General features: G+C 55.9%; 11 protein-coding genes across 11 annotated transcripts; 6 read left to right on the top strand and 5 right to left on the bottom strand.

The window, feature by feature from the left end:
- Window positions 1–1,149: 1,149 nt before the first annotated feature.
- On the top strand, window positions 1,150–1,890 carry K437DRAFT_254979 (uncharacterized protein). Its single transcript, XM_013389105.1, has 3 exons — window positions 1,150–1,587; window positions 1,645–1,690; window positions 1,762–1,890. The coding sequence occupies exons 1-3, from the start codon at window positions 1,199–1,201 to the stop codon at window positions 1,819–1,821; spliced, it is 495 nt and encodes a 164-aa protein (XP_013244559.1). The 5' UTR covers window positions 1,150–1,198; the 3' UTR covers window positions 1,822–1,890.
- A 2,098-nt stretch (window positions 1,891–3,988) lies between these two features.
- K437DRAFT_267196 (uncharacterized protein) lies at window positions 3,989–6,838 on the top strand (the record flags this gene model as incomplete). Its single annotated transcript, XM_013389104.1, has 4 exons — window positions 3,989–4,277; window positions 4,344–4,599; window positions 4,657–5,613; window positions 5,677–6,838. 4 exons carry the CDS (start codon window positions 3,989–3,991, stop codon window positions 6,836–6,838), a joined length of 2,664 nt encoding a protein of 887 aa, XP_013244558.1.
- Window positions 6,839–6,843: 5 nt separating this feature from the next.
- On the bottom strand, window positions 6,844–8,568 carry K437DRAFT_254975 (Metallo-hydrolase/oxidoreductase). The gene is made up of 3 exons (XM_013389103.1): window positions 8,324–8,568; window positions 7,932–8,253; window positions 6,844–7,866 (listed from the first exon to the last, which is right to left on the bottom strand). The coding sequence occupies exons 1-3, from the start codon at window positions 8,439–8,441 to the stop codon at window positions 6,939–6,941; spliced, it is 1,368 nt and encodes a 455-aa protein (XP_013244557.1). The 5' UTR covers window positions 8,442–8,568; the 3' UTR covers window positions 6,844–6,938.
- A 110-nt stretch (window positions 8,569–8,678) lies between these two features.
- K437DRAFT_254974 (uncharacterized protein) lies at window positions 8,679–10,241 on the bottom strand. Its single transcript, XM_013389102.1, has 2 exons — window positions 9,635–10,241; window positions 8,679–9,541 (listed from the first exon to the last, which is right to left on the bottom strand). Exons 1-2 carry the CDS (start codon window positions 9,839–9,841, stop codon window positions 9,050–9,052), a joined length of 699 nt encoding a protein of 232 aa, XP_013244556.1. The 5' UTR covers window positions 9,842–10,241; the 3' UTR covers window positions 8,679–9,049.
- A 211-nt stretch (window positions 10,242–10,452) lies between these two features.
- K437DRAFT_254971 (HCNGP-domain-containing protein) lies at window positions 10,453–12,064 on the top strand. The gene is made up of 4 exons (XM_013389101.1): window positions 10,453–10,496; window positions 10,561–10,794; window positions 10,870–11,306; window positions 11,401–12,064. The coding sequence occupies exons 2-4, from the start codon at window positions 10,722–10,724 to the stop codon at window positions 11,830–11,832; spliced, it is 942 nt and encodes a 313-aa protein (XP_013244555.1). The 5' UTR covers window positions 10,453–10,496; window positions 10,561–10,721; the 3' UTR covers window positions 11,833–12,064.
- Window positions 12,065–12,641: 577 nt separating this feature from the next.
- Window positions 12,642–13,885, top strand: K437DRAFT_254970 (benzoquinone reductase). Its single transcript, XM_013389100.1, has 2 exons — window positions 12,642–13,109; window positions 13,190–13,885. The coding sequence occupies exons 1-2, from the start codon at window positions 12,855–12,857 to the stop codon at window positions 13,775–13,777; spliced, it is 843 nt and encodes a 280-aa protein (XP_013244554.1). The 5' UTR covers window positions 12,642–12,854; the 3' UTR covers window positions 13,778–13,885.
- Window positions 13,878–16,111, bottom strand: K437DRAFT_254968 (uncharacterized protein). The gene is made up of 5 exons (XM_013389099.1): window positions 15,653–16,111; window positions 15,023–15,574; window positions 14,858–14,957; window positions 14,358–14,776; window positions 13,878–14,281 (listed from the first exon to the last, which is right to left on the bottom strand). The coding sequence occupies exons 1-5, from the start codon at window positions 15,983–15,985 to the stop codon at window positions 13,973–13,975; spliced, it is 1,713 nt and encodes a 570-aa protein (XP_013244553.1). The 5' UTR covers window positions 15,986–16,111; the 3' UTR covers window positions 13,878–13,972.
- Window positions 16,112–16,460: 349 nt separating this feature from the next.
- Window positions 16,461–17,530, top strand: K437DRAFT_267190 (glycosyltransferase family 2 protein; the record flags this gene model as incomplete). The annotated part of the gene is made up of 5 exons (XM_013389098.1): window positions 16,461–16,495; window positions 16,571–16,783; window positions 16,856–16,931; window positions 17,013–17,212; window positions 17,311–17,530. 5 exons carry the CDS (start codon window positions 16,461–16,463, stop codon window positions 17,528–17,530), a joined length of 744 nt encoding a protein of 247 aa, XP_013244552.1.
- Window positions 17,310–18,239, bottom strand: K437DRAFT_254965 (uncharacterized protein). Its single transcript, XM_013389097.1, has one exon. The coding sequence runs from the start codon at window positions 17,789–17,791 to the stop codon at window positions 17,594–17,596; it is 198 nt and encodes a 65-aa protein (XP_013244551.1). The 5' UTR covers window positions 17,792–18,239; the 3' UTR covers window positions 17,310–17,593.
- K437DRAFT_254964 (uncharacterized protein) lies at window positions 18,234–18,683 on the bottom strand. Its single transcript, XM_013389096.1, has 2 exons — window positions 18,525–18,683; window positions 18,234–18,456 (listed from the first exon to the last, which is right to left on the bottom strand). The coding sequence occupies exons 1-2, from the start codon at window positions 18,594–18,596 to the stop codon at window positions 18,274–18,276; spliced, it is 255 nt and encodes an 84-aa protein (XP_013244550.1). The 5' UTR covers window positions 18,597–18,683; the 3' UTR covers window positions 18,234–18,273.
- Window positions 18,684–19,157: 474 nt separating this feature from the next.
- On the top strand, window positions 19,158–21,462 carry K437DRAFT_293511 (MFS general substrate transporter; the record flags this gene model as incomplete). The annotated part of the gene is made up of 4 exons (XM_013389095.1): window positions 19,158–19,406; window positions 19,493–19,541; window positions 19,577–19,636; window positions 19,720–21,462. Coding segments are annotated over 4 exons (2,100 nt in total), but the record flags the coding sequence as incomplete, so codon positions are not given.
- Between the last annotated feature and the right edge of the window lie 14 nt (window positions 21,463–21,476).

The following is a 21,476-nucleotide window of genomic DNA, read 5'->3' as shown; positions in this document are numbered from 1 at the left end:
TTTCAGATGGCACCTTCTGACTATATTGTTTCCATTGGATAATTACGCATCGCTCAAGACGAACCCTCGCTTTTCAGGCTTCAAATTTCAGAGCCTCAGATTCCATAGCTTAGGAGTGCTACAGAGAGGTCAACCCAGCTGGGCAGTGCCAGGCGGTGGGCGCAGGGCAGTCTGTGCAGTTCTTTCTTTCCATAACTAATGTCCCATAGAAAGCCGTTTCGGTGATGGGAAGCTCGCTACTGAAGTCGAAGCGCAACTTTTTGAGATATGTAGCCTTTGGTGGTACTACAACCTGTACATTGTACAGCTCTGGACCTGAGCTCTGAGCTCTAGGATCTGAGAGTTGGGGCTTCTTGTAGATATGCATGCACTTGCACTTGGGACCTGCCGGTGTGGTTTACTAACTTGGGTGCCCCAGCACTGCTCCGGGCTGCTCCAGCAGTTTCGACCTCGAAGCTTCGATGGAGTTGTGAGATTGAGTGTACAATATTAGCAGGGAAAGATCTTTCACTTTACATACAAAAACATCTGCCCCAGCGGTGCAATTGCATCGTATGTATTCTCTTGCGCAATTCATCACAAGCAACTTGGCGCGCTCAGATGAGGTTATCCTGGCGTGCCAGGGTAGACCAGAGGGTACTCATGGTCCCCTGCAGATTGGACAAGGAGTCAAATTGGGAGCTCGGCGCTCGCACGAAAATCGCTACATAGTGATTGCCTCTGATTGCCCAATAGACACTTTCCTGCGTTTTCAGAACAGATATTGGAGTCTCTAGGATACTACTAATTCTAGTACTAGGCGATTGCGAGTACTATGTATGTATGTGCATACGATAGTCACACATGAAGTGTTATATACATATGCAAGTACTTACTGCAAATGCGTGCACGCGACCTATTGTGTATTGCATACATAAAAACATAGAGATCGTGTTACATATATACATGTCTGTTTGTATTAGGTGAGCTTTGAGGTTTGCCGCTTGCCGGTATGTCAGTTGTTCAGTCCAGTGCTTTCATAGATTGGGTCCCTGCTACGCCCGACTGGAAACACAACCGTGCATGTATGCAGCATGTGCATTGTGCACATGTTCATGATGCCTAAATAAGGCGTAAATTAAAAGTTTTCCATTACTATAACTACAGATGCAGGTACAGGTGCATGTCCTGATTATTCACACAAGTATAGATTACTGATATGCAAAACACAGACAAGAAGCACAGAACACAGATGGGTGGCCTTTGCCTCGCCTCCATGCATATTTGTCTGTTGCCCGGCCGGCAATATCCCTCGTTCCATGCTCGCATGCCCGTCGGGCTACAAAAGGGTAGACATCACCGCATCAAACGTCGAGGGCATGAGGCATGGGGTATCATGAGGTCTAATGGGCGACGAGGCATGAGGTCAAGAGTGTCGAATATTGCATATTGCGTATGGAGACTGGAGCAGTGTGTGGTGAATTGCAAAGTGCGGAATCCAGAAGACGACAGACAAAAGCGTGCACACTGTAATTCGTACACGCATATTGCGGAGCCTCCTGCATCGACGTGCAGCCAGCGGGAGTTCCGTATCTCACAAGCGAAAACCTCGGGGTTGTGATTCATGTCAGCTGCGTTCTTCCGTGCAGCGGATTACTGACGTACCTGGAAAAATAGTACACTTAGTTACCAATGCGAATCATTTGCAAGACTTCAGATTTAAAGAAAGCAGATAACTGTCAGCTGTCGCGCCTTGAACGGCAGCAAGTCGGTATCTCTGACCGCCTCGAGAGTGCCAAGTCGACAAGAAGCGTTGGCCGCGTGTATGAATTGCGAGTGTGATTGGCACAGCAAGCCCTAGGAAGTAATAATCGAATTTGCACATGTTGTAGGTTGATAGATGCGATGTACATGAGGAGCATAGATTGGATGGACAATGACGAAGGCGAAGTGTAGCAACTTGTGCGAAGTTAATGTCATAGCAACGCTGAGCGGAACGAGCTCAAAAGCCCTTGTTCAAAGCACCTAGCAAGAACTTCTTATGGTACAAAAATCCACAACCGTCATGAAGCTAGAAAGCTTGCCTGAAGCCTATTACAAGCGATCAAGCGCGTCGAAGCTGCCATGCCTGATGCATGGAAGGTTCTCTGTGCACGGCCTTCTAGTATCCTATAGCTCGCTCTGCAAAGATCGACGCTCAATTGATCAATGATAAATGCATTAAATGGATCCATGTCAACTGTCCAGCCTCCAACGACCAGTTGGTCAATGATCAGCCAGCAGCCATAAATAAATTCTCAATCAGTAATAAGTGATTGGTTGCCAATGAACAGCACACCCACAGGTGCGCGTATCGCAAGTCCCACATAATCAGCTCCCTGGAGGACCATTGCGAACTTGCAGCGATCGGAATCCGGTAAAAAATTGTCGATTCACTCTTAGGCCCTTCTGGATTTGACGCGCAGCCACTGCGTAATGTTAGACCGCCTCCCGAGCTCGATCACGGTCTCGCGCAAGCTGAGATGCTGACTCCTAGAGTACTCCGTGGCCCCGCATCAATGTCTTAAAGGGACTTGAGAACCCAAAGATGGCTCGGCCATCCGTTTCCGAGTCGCGGCAGGTGGCGGAGATGATGATCACGCAGCTGCCCCCTTCAACGAACCCGAGAAAAGACGCATCTCGTTGGCAGACGATGGTCCAACACCTCACACCACCCAGCGTGAACCTCAACAGCAGCAGCCTGAGGCCAATTCTATCAATGCTTCGCATTTCCTGTATTCCGCATCTATATATTCATCCATGTAGACTGTATCTATGAGAACCTTTTGTACACGGTGTTACACACGACACGCGTTAAAAACAAACCCAGAAGTGCGCGCTCCATTCTGCAGCATATGCCAAACAGGCGATACCGATTGGCAGAGAGAGAAAGTTAACTGGCCCGGCGCGAGGAAGAGCGTGCACTGCGTAAACCACTTGTGAGTAGGCCTCGTCGCGACTTCTCTCGTCTTTGGGGGGCGGAGGGAGTGTTGCGATGATGTTCGATACTTGAATAGGCACGAGACAGATAGACTTGGCATCTATCGAGATTTGAGCATCCGCGCCAGATCGCCAGGTATATCCGTCGTCCCTATCCTGGAGTATCGCATACTCATTTGACAGTGATAGAAAAGTCCATAGTCCGAAGAGTGGCCTGGCCAGTGGTCACTTCCGTATGCTGTCTCGCTACTTCACTCGTCGCACTTGAACTCTGCAGTCCTCACTGTTGGTTTGTACATAGTTAGCACCTAGATAGGGTTACATACGCAAAACAAATCTTGGGACAGCTTTCGAGCATCAACGACTAACCTTGTCATCGTTTCAGATTCCAGTCTCCGCTCCATGGTACAATACAAAAGAACGATGTACAACCATTGCGCTTTTATGTGGAAAGCGACGCATCGCACACATGGGTACGACATTACCCTTTGGAAGAGATTCTAGACACCTCGTCCGATGAGCACCAAGGAGGCCGGGGGCATACCTCAGTGGCACACAAAGCTGCAGTAAGGGATGATTGCGCCCCCGCGAATGCGTGGTTATTATGATTGGCGGACAGGCGTTCAGCGGCGTGCAGATCTTTCCCTCGTCGAAACAGCCCGACGGACGCACAGCCCTCCCATCGGTTGAAGGTATACTTGCGCAGGTCTGTCCCATACTCCTGAAGGGCCTCAACGTTCAAGGCACTGACTTGGCCCCCCTCCGACCGACACACGCTGCAACTTCTCGCTTTCACATGCAGGCGCAAAATATCAGGTCTGACGTTTGGGCTCCGGTGGGCGTTGTGACGCGAACACTCATAGAGGATGGATATGCCACGTGTGGTCGCCCGACTGAAAGTGCCAGGAAGCTTGCTGTGGTCTCCGACGACCTGGGGAAATTACTTATATGCAATGTTGGCGGTGATAGAGGAAATCTCCTCTGTGAGTCGCAATTGCAAAGCGCGCAGCGCAAGACTCACTCATGTTCAATGTCGAACGAAATTTCAGTCATATCTGCTGTTCGCCACAACCCGAAAAGAGCGCATGCACAAAATAATCATCCTGAATCTGACGATCAACGTGCGGATCGCGAGGAAAATGATTGCGTTGCAAGAAGTAAGGTCAAAGACCAGAGCGGGCGAGTTGCCGCGCCACTGTGGGAGGCAAGGGCGTCAGCCGTACCAGCTCATGCGTTTGCCAGCGAGATACTTGATGTGCAAGCCGCGCCCCTGAAGCCGCGGCAACTTACACACGACCCCGGGCGTATGATGTATCCGAGTGAGTCTCCGGCCAAAGGGAAGGTCTTACGCATCCCATCCGATCGCTGACAAAGCCGCATCTTAGATCCTTGGATCGCAATCCGTACAAGAACAAGGCTTCTGTTATGCAGCGTTATCCCTTCGAAAAGTATCGATGTGCAGAAGCGCGGTTTTCCACTGTACTCGCTCCGGCAAATCACCGAGTTCAGCTCGCCTTGCGAGCAAGGGCGCAAGGTCAGCTGGGCCGACATAGCATTTCGACGCGAAGACAAGACTCAAGCGGCACTGATCACAGAAACAGGTCACTTTGCTAGCTGGAGCATCGATTTTCCAGTGCAAGGGTGAGTCTCTGCGTCCGGTGCATGTCGTATGCTAGCCTGACACATGCAAGTCGGTAGGCGCAAATGGAGCAGCGGCATGATGATTCGCTCTCGTGAATCGTTCGACAATGGAAACTCCGGCCATGATTCGGATGCCTCATGGCGATTGTGTCAGGGGCCGACGTCATACTCGATTCTTGCACACTCATCACACACCATCTACCATCAAGACCTCAGAACGGCCGAGGCGAAACAACTTCTCTACTCTGCCAAAGTTCACCCTTGGATTATCGCCAAAGAGCGGATCACCAGCATGACCTCAATAGAGGACAGGTACTCGTCACCGCTCTTTTTTGCGAGCACCACTGGTGAAGTGCTCTGTTTCGATGCACGCAAGACAAGTCGTCCACTTCTCACATGGCAGCATGGGCGAGGGCCAGATACATCGCTGGCATTGTCCGCCGTTCCGGACACTACGCAAATCTTGCTTTCCTCAAGCTTTTCCCGCTTGCTCGTAGCTTATTCGGGTACTGGAGTCGCGCACTCTGTGGCTGAGCCTTATCAGGTCGCCTCAGGACTACCTATTGGATCTTTGCAAGGTGCCCTGCCCGTCTGCATCGATTGGTCATCATTTGAAGACGACCATTGGGAGGAGCGGACCGGCTGCTCGCATGCCTTGTTCCAGATGAGCTCGACGGGCGCAGTTGTGGTCTCCGGACTTTCAAGACATAATGATGACTCGAACGAGGCACGTGGAGCGCACCTCTCAGCGTTAGAGCCTTTCCCCATCAGCCTGAACGGGCCAGGAATGGCCTTGCTTGCAGAGCTTGAGCGACGCGTTAGCAATCAGGCCGACAGAGAGCGCGACTTTGAGCTCGTCAATCACGAAGCGGTCTGGAAAGCGGCTACCACCGGACAATTGGTGCCCGATGTGGCGAAAGGGCCAAGGGCGATTGTCGAGGAGGCTCAGGAGACTTGCGCACTATTGCGCGAGGAGCAGGGTCTTCATGCTAACTTGCACTATCTGCATCTGCCGTGAGTCGCCAAGCAAGCTGAAGCTACTGGCTATTATTGAGCATATTCTGCATTTCATTACAGGCACGAGGCGTTGCGACTTTTTACCTCCCCAGGTCAAGCGGTCGCAAGTGGCAGTCATGGCTTCCCCATAACACCTTTTCGCGCCTTGGCTGCCTCTTCCGCAGCTCATCAGGCGTACGACGAAGTGCTTCAGACACTGGGAGACGAAGCTGAGCAGATCAACTTGAAGGGGTCGCTGCAAGATGCACTGGGGGCTGGCGTCTTTTCGTCTGACAACTTTGGGAAGGGGATAGAACATACGTGGGCATCGAAAATCCTCACGTGGGACCTTCGTTTATCGTCGTCCGCGATTAAGCCCGATGGCTTTCGTGCCGAGTCCTTGCAGAGAGACCAAGCTCAACATGGTACATACACTCTCACCGATGACTGCCTCGTGCTCAGATCGAATAACGAAGCCACACAGGTGATCGGGAGTGCACCGGAAAGGCCGTCTTTCAGCACACTCGAGCCTTTGCATCAGCCAGGTTCCTGGTCACTGCAACTCCGCAACAAGAACACAAGGGGCTCGAGATCAGCCTTCGCCGATCGATCAGAACTTCAGGGGCTAGGCGAAGTCCGCCTTGGGAACGGAGCCAAGCTCGTACTGGATGATTGGCAGCTGGGAATGCCCCTGTCGGCAAGTGTGTACGCTGCTCGACTTGGTCGCGACGACCGTTTGCCTAGTGAGAACTCTGCACGCGCGAGCAGCGTCAGCACTTCTGCTGCCGCTAGCTTGAGGAGGTCCGCTTCGTCCACAGGAGGCACGCCCGTGTCTGGCAGCTCGCCGCCCCCAACTCTTGGAGCCTTGCAGATTCCTCGCCCGACATTTTCGTCATTCCAGCCACCGGCCATTGCTGCCTCGTCGCAGCTGGCAAGTCGGGCCCAGAGGATATCGCAGGTGCAGCCGCAGCTGCAAGTGCATATGCGCAAGCAGCAGCACTTTGAACAGAAATTGCAGCGTCCTACAAATAGCCCTCTATCTCGACGGCCTGCCTTCCCCGTAGAGCAGCCTCAGCGTTCCGTGCATCCGCATGCGTCGATGAGCCAACCGGTTCAGCCTTCACACCGCAACGAAAGTCAGCCACATGCGGCTGCACAGAGGGAGCACCCAGCCACGCAAGGAGCGGGTACACAACAAAGCAGCTGGCCGCAGAGAAAGAAGAAAAGGTTGGGTGGCTTCTAGAACAGTGCTGTGTCAACGCCCTCTTCATTCGACAGCGAAAAGCGTCTATTTACTGCTTGTTTTGGAGTGTGGACGCATGGCCTCCGCGTGCCATAATGCATCATAGCTTGCCTGTCTGCCCAGCTACCGAGGCATCAGCTAATGTCCAGCGGTGATCCATCAGCTTTCCCCATTCATGCATGGCCTTATTTCCCTCTGGAATAGCCGGCGCGAGCCCATCTGGGGTATCAAGACATTTTACACGCGGCGAGACTAGCTCGCCCCCGTTCGTACCGGCATCGGGGTCGAGCATAGCGAGCCTGTGCATGTGGAGGAAGATGCCGCGCGCTGCGGCGGGCCATAGATGCTCAGGATAGGACGCATAGAGCTTTGCGACGACCTGCTTGATGGACCATGCCTTCTCTTCACCGGCACCTTTTGCTTGTTCGTCTAAAGCGGCTGGCGGAGGTTCTCGAAGGAGGGCGATTATCTGGTTCTCGCGCTCAAGACGATGCGAGTAATATTGCGCTAGCATCGCTTTGCCTTCTTCGATGATCGGTCCGTGTGCCGGGTAGAGCGTCACTTCTCCAACTCCGCCAACTCCTGCTTCTGGCTCCTCCAGCGCCTTTGAGCAGCGCTGTAACGAGCGCATGTACGCGCCGAGATCTTCAAACACGGATGTCCCCTGCCCGAGGACATGGTCGCCGGTGAACAAACGGCCCTCTTGCTCGAAGAATATGCAGACATGGTCGCTGGTGTGGCCGGGCGTGTGCAGTGCCTTGAGCGTGATCTTCTCAGTGAGAAGGTCGGAGAGCTGGATCGTCCGCGCATCTTGGATCGTGTGCAGGCTTTTGGAGGATGACGGAGGGGGTGAGAATGCTGCAGACGAGGGGTCAAGCGAAGCAAGCTTGTGCTCGATATTGGCGTCGGTCGAGTGAGGAAATTTGTGGATCCGAGGCGGGCTTACGCTTGGGGGCCTTGTTCGATGTAGCAACGCAAGTACCGCATGAAGCCCGCCGACATGGTCGTTATGCCAGTGTGTTAGAATACTGTGGGGGTATTTGGACGAGCTTTCTGTAAGAAAAGGATGCGGAAAGCGATGCTGGCCACTCACATATCAGTCACGAATCTCTTCGCCTTGCTGCTCTCGTGTTTTCCTAACAGGACGCTCTCCAAGAGCGGCTCATAAGCGTCGATGCCCTCGCCCGTATCGACGAGCACGGACGGGATGGCCTCCTGTGAGGAGTCCGAGTCTGAGCCCGAGACTGCGACAGGCCCCGAACTTTCAGGTGGAGAGATGAGATATGTGTTGGTGCCTTGCAGCGAGAAGCGACCCGGATTCTGGCCCAGAATCCGAAACACGCAGTCGGAGAGACGCGTGATATTCGGGATGGCCTTGAGAGCTTCCGCCATGGCGTTTAAGTGGGGAGAGGATACTGCGGATTAGATCAGCGGTTTGTGAGGCTGTCGCACTGCAAAATAGAGCGGATTTTAGCATTGACTTACTTGATGGCGAAGCGTTGGGCCAACTGTCTATTCTGGTCGTCCGCACGTCGAACGCCCTAAACCAGTAATTGAATGATGCGAAGGAGTGGATACAAGGTGTGTGGTCGTACAGCGACATGGTGAGGGCTGAGTCGATGAAACGGGGCAATCAACAGAACATTGCCGGCCCGCCGGGTGGGCGCAGTGGCCGAACATCCGGATGGTGTACGGACTCGGCAGGACCCTAAAGTTTAGATGAGCTGAACCTAAGCATTCCCACTTTGGTCCTTCCGGCACATCTCAGCCATATCCCAACCCTTCCTCACAGGTCTCAACCTTTTCAGTTGTCCATAGAATCTGTGCTCTGAATCCTTTTCTGCCAGAATATCTATTTTTTGACACTTATCCCGTTTGTCTGTCCTTGCTCACCAGCTATGAATACAAGAGTTTCGGCAATCATTGGGCCACTACGTTCGTTGCGTGTATTTCATTGCCCCTGGTTCCACTCACACGGCAGTTCTTCCGAAAGGGCGAGACGTGGCGCAAGGTCCCTCCTTGGACTTCTACGTATTTCGACAAGGATGAAGACGTGCCTCACTAGTCTTCATCGCAGTAACCCCGAGTAACCTGTGGGCCGGCGCTGTGTGTGGCCAGTATCATCGCAATTTGGATTCGTACCAATCCCATGCTACAGGTCGCACACCTGTACTTATACAATCATTCGCATTCTGTTGCAAAGGCCATTTACTACTGCTTTTTGGATCCATGTCGCGGCCGCTTGCCTGCTTTCAGTGCACTCTCACCGTTATCTGCAGGGGCAGAGCGTTTCGTCGAGCTGGATTCCACTGTTGATGTAGACTGTGCAGGCTGCGATCCCAGCACGACCCAGGCCCAGCAGGCCATCTCCAACGTCTCCATGGTCTTCCAACCTTCTTCTGCCTGCAGGCGGCGCTGCATCGCTTCGCGAAATTGCTCGAAGTATTTGGCCGTGTATTTGGGCGTGCCGAGTCCCATCGCGAGGGATGCCTCGTCGGAGAGGAAGGGAACGTCCTCGAATGCATATGTGGAAAGGATGGCCGAGGCAGTCGCGGGTCCCACGCCTTTCAGCTCGCAAAGTTTGTTCATCACTTTTGACGGTGCGGCGGTTCCTAGCTGGAGTGCTTCCTTCGTTATGGCTTCCACATCTTTGCTATCGTTAGACGAGACGAGGCTCATGAGAGTGGGCCGGAACTTGCCCCTCTACGGGCCGAGCGTATGTCAAGTCAGAACAGAGCCACGGGGGTTGTGTGAGTAGCATGCAAAGCAACGCCATTGACTCTGGCCCGGACCCACAGCCAGCTTCCATTTCATAAGCTTCACGATATCTTCTTTTGTGAGATATCCCACCGTCTGGATACGCTCTCTGAGGTCGCCTCGAAACCACGCGTCGAGCGCGACAAGGTCATTGGACGTCTTGGACGAAGCTGCTTTGAGCTCAAGGGCGCCGCTGTAGTTTGCAAGCGCAGCCTTGAGATCCTCTGAGCTGGCTGTCTTTCCCATCGTCAGGGAGCCGCTTGCAGCTGTAGCTGTGACATGATTGCAGAGTCAGGCTTGAGGACGGAAATAACATTTGTTGACAGAATGCGTTTGTTATGACTAGACACAATCCGTGACTTTGAACCAGGCTGAACCCAGTTCTCATTCCGCGAACGACCCCAACTTGACCACCAGCAGCTCTCGCCACATACAAATAACTCCCATGGTGTCTTCCATCGTTCCCTCCTGTGTTCCCTCTGGGCTTCATCTTAGTGTCAACACCTTGAATCTCTCCTTGGCCTCAGGCTCCTGCCGATGATCTCGTCTGTTGTTGGCACCCATCCTTGCTCATTGTCAGTCGAAATTCACGTCCCGACCTTGACCTTGGGAGAGCATGGTTGGTTCTCAACGAGTGACTGGTTCGCCGCTCGGGACAGTTCCTTTCCTGACCAGGCTGATCTCAACAGCTCCTCTTGTATGTGTAAGCATCACCAATGTGCTCGTGACGCGACATTAATCACATGACGCGACTTTTGACCTTGCCTGTGTTACCTTCCTTCTCCTTACTCTCTTTCATGCAACTAATTATACATGGTATTGAGTGAAGCATTGCAACCCGTCCGTCCGAAACGGGAGCACAGCGACGTGCCCCTTTCTCAGCAAGGGCTTAAAATGAACTGTGAGCCATGTCACTTTGGGTGCTCTAGGTGCAGAATGCAAGCTGAATCGCTTGCGGCATTCAGCACTGCTTTCTTATGACAGCGAAGAAGAGGAAAAGCGGCCTTGTAAGGCCCTGGCAAGCGACGGATCTAGCAAAGATGTGAGTTGCGTGATCGGTACCATCCTGTCACGGAGAATAGCGCATGGGAGAATAGAGATGACTGGATGACTTTGCCCCTCCTTGATGAATCTTCCTTCGGACCGCATGCTGATGCCCAAGGTGTTTCCCGCACCTGCCGGAACAGGTCTCGGACCAGGTGCGTACAAATGACATGTTCCACGTAGTGAACGGCACTCAAAATATCGGCCGAATCTCATTCTGCCCATGCTAGGCGCCTCGTCAAGCTCGATGACTCCGCTCTCCAAGCAAGGCTCGCCGTTTGCACCCAATAAGCTAGGCGTCAAGAAAAACAGCTCCGGGGCAAGCAGGCTCTGCATTACTAGCAGCGCAGGCGACACCGGTCCTTCCTCGCTTCGGATACATTCAAGCCCGTCGCGCAGCCCTTCCATCCCAGCTGATGCCTCCTCTTCTTCATTGGACGCAAAGGGCAAGGGGAAGCGGGTGCTGTGTGGAGAAGACGAGGATGGAGTGGAAGGAGAGGAGCGGCTGGGGCCGCCTCCGCCCGAAGGCCAATTGCAAGCAGGTCGTTCCTCAGTGGATGAGGACAGGATATTCATTGAGGGGATCATGCCGTCGTGCAGGAGCGATGGAGATGCATACTGGGGTCTTCCACCCGTGCCCGACACTCCACCAGATCCAGGTTTGCAGGTGAGAAGCTTTTGATTTCTCGCTTCCTAGCACTCGAGGATGTGTTGCTGGGCACCGTGCGCTGATCAGGCTCGCACCAACGACGTTCTCTCAGGCCAAGCTAGCCGAGTTCCATCGCCTGAAAACCCAAGGCACGCATTTCAACACGTCCCTCGCCAGCAACCGCGCATTTCGCAACCCGCACATCTACGCGAAGCTCGTTTCATTTGTCCAGCTCGACGAGTGCGGGAGCAACTTTGCTTCGATGACTTCCAAACACGCGTGGGATCCGAAGAGCGCCGATGTATTCCGGGAGGGCAACGCCGAGTGGCTCGCCAATCTCCAGCGGCAGGAGTTGGAGGAGCGGCAGAAGACGCAAGCGCAGGGGCTGCGATCAAACATCGAATTCACCTCCGCGTCCGCGCCTGCGTCTGCGAATCCAGGCGGCAGCGCTGGCGCCAGCAGGCCTGCCTGGGAAAGAGACCGGCGGCCTGAAGGCCGTATCAGCAGTACGGCTGTGACGAAGAGGCACCGCCATCATCACTAGGGCGATGCGCGCATCACATTCCTGCGTTCGGTCAGGTTCAATGTGAGGCAGGCGCTGAACGTTTTTGAGAGGGCGCATCGGCGGGCTGCGCGGCAAATGGCCCTCTTCCAAAAGTCTAGCGGCAGGAAATGACGCAGGGACGGCGTGCGACTCCCACTCGTAGATGTACATACACATTTCCCAGCGGCTCGTAGGAGCATGTATGACTTTCGGTGCAATGAACAAAAAAACCGGACTGACGTGTGCTTCTACTTGCTTCTCTCGTTCTACACGCGACCACGCGTTACCCACAGAGCGCTGTATGGGACGTGCTGATGATGGCTGGCAACGTGCGATATGCGAATTGCGCTGGAGTCTGGACACGAATCCTAGCTTTTGCATCTACATACTAGCTGTGAGTTGTCTTGATAAAAGGCTGTGGTGAACGTAGAATGTATGTACGTAATGCATGCATGTAATACTCGCTCGCACATACTCCTACGGTTGATAGAGCGAATTTAAGGGGGGGCGCCCCGTTCCGAGGTTTTGGATTGAATTGATCTCTGTCCCGATCCGAAGGGAGCTACTGGTATGGCACCAAGTCCAGTCTGATGCTTGCGCCTTTCGGCCGTAAAGAACCTTTAACTCATTGCACAACAGATGTGCGGTGGGTGGCCCAAGCGCACTACGCGAAGCAAGCGCAGTGTGCCCACTACACAGCCTGTAGGCGAAGAGTTCATTCATGCGCTCTTACGCCATACTTGCGCTATATCTGTTGTGGGCGTGCTGTTGGTGGGAGCGAGCAGGGTCTTTGACTCCATACAGTCAGGCTGTGCCCTGGTCGAGTCTGCCCTCTGCAGACTGGCCTTGTCTTACGTCCACGCCATACTCGTTCTACCTTTCTATCTACGCCTTCTCTGCGTCGTTCTGCTGCTCACGTCCACCTCGCCTACCCCGTATAGATAAATACCCATCGCCCACTTGCCTTCCCTACCACGTCTGCTCCATCTCTCCTCCCCGCTCCTTGATACCATCAACGGGAAATGTCCGGCCTCGTCAAGCGTCTTTCGAACCTTGGAAAACCAAAGAAGGAACAGCAGACCCCCGCTACCAGCACCTGTAGCACTTCAGCAGCCGCTCCTGCCGCCACCCCCGCAGGCATATCTACCACCACCATCGCTCTCGCTCCTGCTCCTGCTCCTGCTGCACAATCCGAGCCCACCACTGCCGCCGTGACTCTGCCAGCTGCACCCACCACCACCATGTCTGCCACCAAGATTGCAGTCGTTTACCACTCCGTAAGTACAAGTATGCTGCGGTGGTTTTGTCGATGAAACAAAGCGCTCATCATCGGCTGACATGCATGACGCATCCACAGCTCTGGGGACATATCTCGACGCTGGCCGAGGAGGTCGCCGCCGGTCTGCGCGACTCGGGCGTACAGGTCGAGATCTTCACCTTCGCCGAGACCCTCTCAGACGAGGCGCTCGGCAAGATGTACGCCAACAAGGCACTCGGCGAAAAGTACCCTCACATCACGCCAGAGAAGCTGGCCGAATTCGACGGCTTCTTGTTTGGCTTTGGCACCCGCTACGGCCGTGCGCCCGCACAGGTCTCCGCCTTCTTTGACAGGACCGGCGGCCTCTGGGCCAAGGGCACGCTCGTCGGCAAGTTCGGCGGCATCTTCACCTCCACCTCATCCCAGCACGGAGGCCAGGAGGTGACTGCACTAACGACTATCTCGTACTTTGCGCACCACGGCATCACCTTTGTCCCCATCGGCTACCAGTTCCCTGAGTTGACCAACCTCACCGAGGTCCTCGGTGGCTCGCCCTGGGGCGCTGCCACTATCTCCGGTGGCGACGGCTCCCGCAAGGTCAGCGAGATAGAGCTCAAGGTCGCCAGGGGCCAGGGTAACTACTTTGGTAAGACGGTCAGCACGTTCGTTAAGGGCAAGAGCGCCTAAGCTGGCCAGGTACATAACTTTTCAAACTACGCCGTATGCATGTTCCGTGGGTTTCCTTAGAGCACATGTACGCGACCCTGATAATCAGTATTCTTTCCAGAACCTAACGGATCGTATCTCCGAATATGCGCCCCATGTTGCTTTACCCGCTCAAACGTAAAGCACATGCGAGCGAGCGCAAAAGCGTCTCACAAATCACGCCGCTCGGCTCTTTCCCTTCTCATGTACCCCTTCCGTAGCCTGCGCAGGCACGCCATTCCCACTGGCTCCAGCGCTGCCTCGTCGCAGGTTGGCCAGCGCGTTGAGGTTGAATGAGGGCCGCTTGCCGCCTGTCGCCGCTGACGGTAACGCCGGGCTGCCGGCGTCTGCTGCTGCTCCTGGCGTCGGTGGCAGTGATACGTGTGATGCAGGCGATGGAGATGTCGGCCCTGGCTGCACCTGCGCCTGCGTTTGCGCTTTTTCTGCTTCCGAGAGCAGGAACTCGACGAATAGGTTCGAGAACGACTGCGAAGCCGAATGCAACGGCGCATCAGCCGAATGCTCCACTGTTCATCAAGCATGTGCACGTGTGAGGACTCACCTCCTCGCCTCCTGACCCGCCACTGCCGTCGAACGGTTTCCCGGATCGTCCGCGCCCGTGACCCTTGCCTTGCCCCCCTTGTCTGTTCCATGTGCTCTCGACGCCGATCCCAATGTATCTCCGCCCTGCGCTGCCCGGCGTTCGCTGCCCCTGTGCGTACCCCTCACCGCCACGGCCGCCGCCGCTCTCAGCGAACCCGTCTTTGCGCGCGACGAGCCCGGCCGTCTCGCGCTCGTCGTCGGTCCAGTGCAGGACGGACGCGATGAGCGAGAGCATCTCAAAGCGCTTCGCGTCCGCGCGTGACGTCGTCAAGAACTGCAGTAAGAGATTCGTCACAAGTCGTCGGTCCACAGTCGCATCCGAGCCTTCATTGCGTAGGCGCCGAAGAGCTTCGGTCAGATGCTCATTGAGAATGACGGCTGTGCATGCGTGCATGATGAAGGCGGAAGTGTGTCAGAACTCTGCTTGTGGTCCCGCTGCTCCCACCATTGCGGCCTCACCTTCGTGGCGCAGCTTGCCGATCAGCAGGTGCTTCTCCTTGACGTCCTTCTCGAGGACATTACACCTTCCTGCTGCGCTTTGGTACTCTTGCAGCTTGGTCTGTAGTATGGTCGGTCACATCAGCCATCCGCGTCTCCCGCTGGCCGGCGCCCTTCGCTACTTACTTCAGCCTGTTTGGCCCTCTCCTTGTGTTCCTCCAGCGCCTCGGCGGTCCGATCGTACTTTGCCTGGTAGTCACCGAGCGCGCGCTGCAGTTCGCTGTCCTGGCTCGCCTGGAATTCTTCCAGCACAGACTGCATCTCCCTCGCAGTCTGGCTCTCCCTCTCCACGCTCGCCTCAAGCTCCTGGACTCGGGCCTCTGCCTCCTCTCTGGCCGTTTCCGAATGTCGTAAGCGTACCTGCGCTTCTTCCTTCGATGCCCGCTCGCTCATGCAGTCCGACTCCCATGATTCGACGTCTATCCGCAGCTTCTCGCATTGTTCGAGGATGTCGCGCGTCCGACGCTCCAGTGAAGCGATCTTGTCGTGTGAGTCAGAGTCGTTTGTACGAGCTGCGGGTCCAGACGAAGCTTTTAGCACGGAAAGCTCAGAGGTGAGCTTTTCGGCTTCCGCGTTCGATGCGACTAGCTCTTCCTTGAGCGTGTCTACTGTGTCCGTCAGCGCCTCGGTCTTGCTTGCCAATGCTTCTATTTGCGCCTCTTTCGCTTCGAGCTCTTCCTGCGTAAATTCGCGCGCCCCTGCATAGTCAACATCTGCACTATTAAGCGCGGTGGATGCTTGCACCATCGCACTTACAGCATCCTGCCTCAGCCGCTCTCCAAGAGTACTCCGCATTTGCGTGAGCTTACCAAGGAGGCCCTTGTACTGAGCCTCAAAGTCATCTCGCTCGCGCCTTGCGCGCTCCAGCTCCTGCTTAAGGCCTTGCGCAGATGTTTCCCCAGGTGTTTCCTCGTCGACTTCGTCATCTTGCGGCCAATCTGATGCTACCGCTCCTGCTTCGATCCCAGGCACTTTGCTGCTGACAGCAATCGGGGCGTCAGCGCTATCCAAGCTGCTCTTGCCGTTCGCTTCAACCGCCACGGCAACCCCGTTCTCCGCCGGCGGCGCGTTGACCTCGTTCGAGGCCATTTCGGCGCGCGGGCACGTCGACAATCAATCCGACACCGAGCAAGTATGTCGATGGCGAGCTTTCATCACTTTGATCCTTTCGCTCGAGCCTGCTGGCACAGCCTTGTGCACAATCTCTCTTGACTGCTCGTCATTCAAGCAGACGATGAAAGTACAGAAAGAGCTGGTGCCGGCGGAACTGACTGTTGGCTCTGTCAACAACGTCGGGCCCCACACTGGACTGATGAGAGTGCCATCCGCCCAAGCACTGATGGAATCTGGAATCAGGCGTGCTCTTGTCATGTACCTTCGACACGCAATCGAGGTGCTGAGCATACTTCCGCACACGACGCAAAATACTGTGCTTGAGGCAGCTGGGCACTGCGTAGAAAGTGCAGACTAGCTTCGAAAGCAATCTTTGCAAAAGGGAGGAAACAATAAGGCTTCCTCGATGAACGAGGTGCATCGAAGAGCGTCATCCCAGCACGTCGTCGACATGTCCTCCACTCCGTTATCCACTTCCAAATACAGGTGAGTCCAGCAATGAAGATATTTAACCGGGGAAGGTGGGATCAACTTACTCATGCATCCGACTCCTGGCACCAGCGTCATCCTGCCGACCTACAATGAGCGACGAAATCTGCCCGTCATCATCTACCTGCTGTGCAGCATGTTCCAGCAGCAGTCGCTAAACTACGAGATCATCATCGTGGACGACAACTCGCCAGATGGGACGCAGGACGTTGCCAAGCAGCTGGCAAGAGTATATGGAGAAGACCACATCGTTCTGCGGCCGCGGGCAGGGAAGCTCGGCTTAGGGTGAGTGGCAAGGCCTGCTGCCGCTTAAAATGCTACAGCATACCGACTTTGCGTTTTGACATAACACCCCAGGACTGCGTACGTGCATGGGTTGGACTCCTGCACGGGAGAATTTATCATCATTATGGACGCAGACTTTTCCCATCATGTGAGTCGCATCCGGTGCCATCAAGCACCTGTGCAATGGAGAGCTTGTTGCTAAATGCGTGCTGGTTCCACGGCCCGCTAGCCCAAATTCATCCCACAGATGATCGAGATGCAGAAGCACGAAAACCTGGACATTGTACAGGGGACAAGATACTCGGGGGCACACACCGGTGCCGGCGTCTACGGATGGAACCTGAAACGCAAGCTCGTCAGCCGAGGCGCCAACTTGCTATCCAGCTTTGTCCTTGGGCCTCGAACAACAGATGTGACGGGGTCTTTTCGGTGAGGATTCAGGGTCTGCCGTTTGCTCCAGCAGTGCAAGGCGACATGCAGCTCACTAGATGTACTCTTTCCCTTTCCTCGCCGCACGACTTCTGCAGCCTCTACCGACGACCGGTGATCGAGAAACTCATTCGCGAAGTGACGTCCAAAGGCTACGTCTTCCAGATGGAGATTCTCGTGCGGGCACGCGCATCTGGCTGCACCATTGGCGAGGTACCGATTACTTTCTGCGACCGCGTCTTTGGCGAATCCAAACTGGGCGGCGACGAAATCGTCGGTTACGCAAAGGGCGTTTGGAACCTCTTCATCAGCATTTGACCGATATACGATCTTTCTTTTCATTTGCGATGCTCATGAATAGAGCCCAGGGCTTCTTGCTTTTCACCAGGAGACAAGGGCGACGAGCTTTCCCGCGTGAGAGCCCGCGTGGTAGTCCTCAATGTCCTTTTCGACGACGAGCTCGCACACGTCGGGGAAGTCCAGCGTGTTACTGAGCAGCGAGCCCTTGATGTTGACATCGCGGAAAATGAGTAGAAAGCGCGGGATGGGGATCGGGTCGAGCGGCTGGCCGACAAACATGAAGGCGCCGTGCTTCCTGAACCCCAGGTCGATCTGGAATGCAGAGATAGCATCGGTGGTGACGGACGATGGCGTCTACGGGCCCGCCGCACGCCTGTACGGCCGAGTTTGACCTGCTCTCTATTGACCAGCGTGTTGGGCGCGAGCACGACGCGCAGTCCCCATGTCTTTGCGATCTACACTCCGATGTGGCCGAGCGTGCAGCCGCCGACGATGGCGACCACGCTGAGTGCCGGACAGAGCATATGCCTTGGACGCCGTGATGGCTGTGCCCCCCCCGCGCGCAAGTGTATCAGGCAGATGTACCACCGAGCAGTAGTCGGCCGCCATGTACTCAGCAAAGCCGCCGTCGGCGGTGACGCCCATCCGGTCTTGATTCTTGCAGAAGTTTTAGATCTTGGCCTTGCAGTCGTTGCATTCATCGCAAAAGTCTATGAATGCGAAAAAAGGGGGGAGGAAGAGCAAGCCGCATGCCAACACACTCACCTCCGGGTCGCTCGGTAGGTCTCAACGAGGGGGTTGGGATGGGGTTGGACGCTCACAGGCAAACGCAGCGACACGGTCGCCGGCCTCGAGCGGTTCTTTTCCGCCGGTGCCCTACTCGGTGTTGTTTGCGCGGCCTCTTTTCCGTGCGCGACGACGATGCCGCGCATCTTGGACGGCAGCTAGTGCATGGCAGACACGGCAGGTTTGGATCATTTTCCTCTCCCTACTCAAAATGTTGTCTTCTCACTTTAGTACGGGTCTGTGTGATGGGCGATGGCGGGCTGTTGTGAACAAAGAAGCTGGCGGGTGCTCCCAGCATTTCTGGCTCGGAAGAATTGTACCCAGTGTATCCACGATGGCCTACCATACAGACAAGTGGTGCGCACGCCATCTGCCAGCTGAGGCCTCCTCACCTGGCGGGCGTATGTCGCTCCAGGGCGTCTATCCCGTCTCGCTGATGATGACGTCGAGACTGCTGGTGGAGAGTGGATTGGGTCCGGCCGGTCTGCAGTTCCGAATCCCGCATCCCGCATCCCGATTTCCCCCGCGCTGATTGTTTCGGCCGACAGAAGTGTAGACAAAAGCTGAGTGGGCGGAGGTACTTTTTCTGCTAACGCCCGAGAGACACTGGCCGCACATGTGAATTATGGATGACTCCACTCTTTCTCATCGATAATCGGGGAGAAAGGGTGGGGAGGGTGTCGTTAATGTCGGCTACACAATAGATTGCAGGCCACCTGGGACGTCCCTAACCTTCATCTAGACGCCTTTGGTCGTACACTCTCGCCCCCCTGCCCGTCTCTTCGCGGCGGACACCCCCCTTCACAGCCGCTAGCACCTGCTCTCGCACCACCCCAGCACCCGCTCGCAAGCATTGGCAATGCCGGGCTCTCCACGCCGCCGCGGCTCACAGGACGGCGAGGACACCCCTCTTTTGGCATCGACATCGGTGGAGGCAGATGTGGACGCACAGGTAGACTCACACGACGGCCGATCGTCCTCGTCCCAGGACCACCAGCACGCAGCATCCGAGGAGTCGCAGCACCGCCGCAGAGAGACGCCACTGCCATGGCGCCAGCTCGGCATCCTCATCCTCATGCGCTTCGCCGAACCGATATGCTTTACACAGGTATGGATAGCGCAAGCAAAGGATACTTCACGAAGAAGGCCCGGATTCGCGCTGACTGCTTTGCCCTTGCTCCGTTGTTATCCTAGATTTGTGGGCCTTGCCGTGGAGACATGACACAATGCCAAGGAGGAGATGGTCTGACAAAACATCTTCACCGTGCGGCCTTGCAGTTCCCTACGTCAACCGAATGATGCTGGATATCGGGGCGGCACCAACGCCCGCCGAAGTCGGTGCGTGTTTGAATGTCGCTCACTGGCCCAACACGTAGCACTTTGCATCTGGAGCTTACACCATGCTTTGTTGTTTCCCTCAGGATTCTACGGCGGCCTCATCGAGTCACTCTTCGCTCTGACGCAGCTCTTCACCGTCCTCGGCTGGGGTGCGCTGTCAGACCGCATTGGTCGCAAGCCGGTCATGCTGATGGGCCTGATCGGTACGACCATCTCGCAGCTTGCGTTTGGCTTCAGCAGGTCGTTCGCCTGGGCCACTGTCGCGCGCTGCTTTGCCGGCATGACAAACGGAAACGTCGCCATCATCAAGTCCATTGTCGGCGAGATCACAGACTCGACGAACCAGGCGCGCGCATTCAGTCTCCTCCCGCTCTGCTGGGCCCTAGGCTGCACGATCGGCCCGCTCATCGGCGGATACCTCAGCCACCCCGAAGAGCAGTACCCCGGGCTGTTTGACCGCGGTGGCGCCTTATTCGTCAACGGCCTATGGATCGAGTACCCATACCTCCTCCCCTGCCTTGTCTCGGCATCGACAACCACGCTCAGCATCATCCTTGGCACCTTTTTCTTGGAGGAAACCCTTCCGTCCAAGGTCGAAGAGCGCAAGCAGCGGGGGGCAGCTAAAGATGCTGCTGCTGCCGCCTTCGTGGCTGTGTCTGCGGAAGAGGGAGAGGCCATGCGGACACCGTCAAACGCAGCAGACGAAGACTTGAGCAAGCGCCCGCTCCTGGGCTCGCCCGCCATCTCGTACGGCGCAACAAGCGGGAAGAGCCTCTATACCGCGTCAGCCAAGTCGGCTTTCGCGACGCCGGCAGCAGCAGCAGCCGCAGCAGCCGCAGTTGCAGTAGCAGAGGAGCACCCGACGGATAGCCCAACGACAGACAGCAGCACTGTCATTATTCCCGATCATGATGCGGCGGCGGGACAGGCGTACGACGCTGCCGCAAATGGCCTTCTCAAGCAGAGCCTGCGCCGATCGCTCTCCTCTGCGACCGGTGCAGCACTAGCTGCAGGCGCGGGTGACGCAAGTGCGAGCATAAGCAACCAAGTGCCGCCTGGATGCTTTGCGCACGAGCGTCGCATCCGCTCAAGAGTGCGTGTCGGACAGGTGCAGTGCTGGGTCAGCGGCTTCACACCTTCCAGCAGCCGGGGAGCAAGCAGAGCGTCTAGTCCGGGGCCCCGAAGAGGCTCGTCCACGCGCGCCGGCTCGGGACCTGTGTCGGCGGGGGCGGGCAATAGCGACAGCATAGCTCTTGCTGATGACGAAAACACCACAGGGAAGCAAGGGAGTGGCGTCTTCTTCATACTCAGCTTCCGACACATCCAAAACGTCCTTCTGAGCTACGCGTTCCTTGCGCTCTGTTCCGTGTCGATAGATGCGGTGCTCGTCCTGTTCCTGTACGAGCCCATCTCTCTCGGCGGGCTGTCGTTCTCGTCGCAGCAGACCGGCACACTACTCTCCGTCTCCGGCTTTGGCTCCGTCTTCGTGCAGCTCCTTCTGTTCCCATGGCTGCAGAAGCGCACAGGCACACTCCGCTTGTACAGGTGGTCGCTGGCATCGTTCCCGCTCATCGCGCTCATCCTCCCGCTCGCCAACCTTGTCGCGCAGGCCGCACGCCCGCCACCGAAGGGCGGCGCTGACCATCACGATGACGACGGCAGGAAGAACATGGCCGAACTGCTGCCCGCGGCGGCGCAGGCGTGCATCTGGCTGCTGATTCTGCTGGCAACTGTGCTGCGCATGCTGAGCTCCATGTCATTCTCGTGCAACATGCTACTCGTCAACCAGAGCGCGACGCTGCTGCGCGCCGGCGGCGCAAAGCTCGGTACACTCAACGGC

This window comes from Tilletiaria anomala, assembly GCF_000711695.1.
Source record: "Tilletiaria anomala UBC 951 chromosome Unknown K437scaffold_18, whole genome shotgun sequence".
In the NCBI taxonomy this organism is placed as follows: domain Eukaryota; kingdom Fungi; phylum Basidiomycota; class Exobasidiomycetes; order Georgefischeriales; family Tilletiariaceae; genus Tilletiaria; species Tilletiaria anomala.
This window is presented reverse-complemented; position numbering and strand designations above follow the sequence as displayed.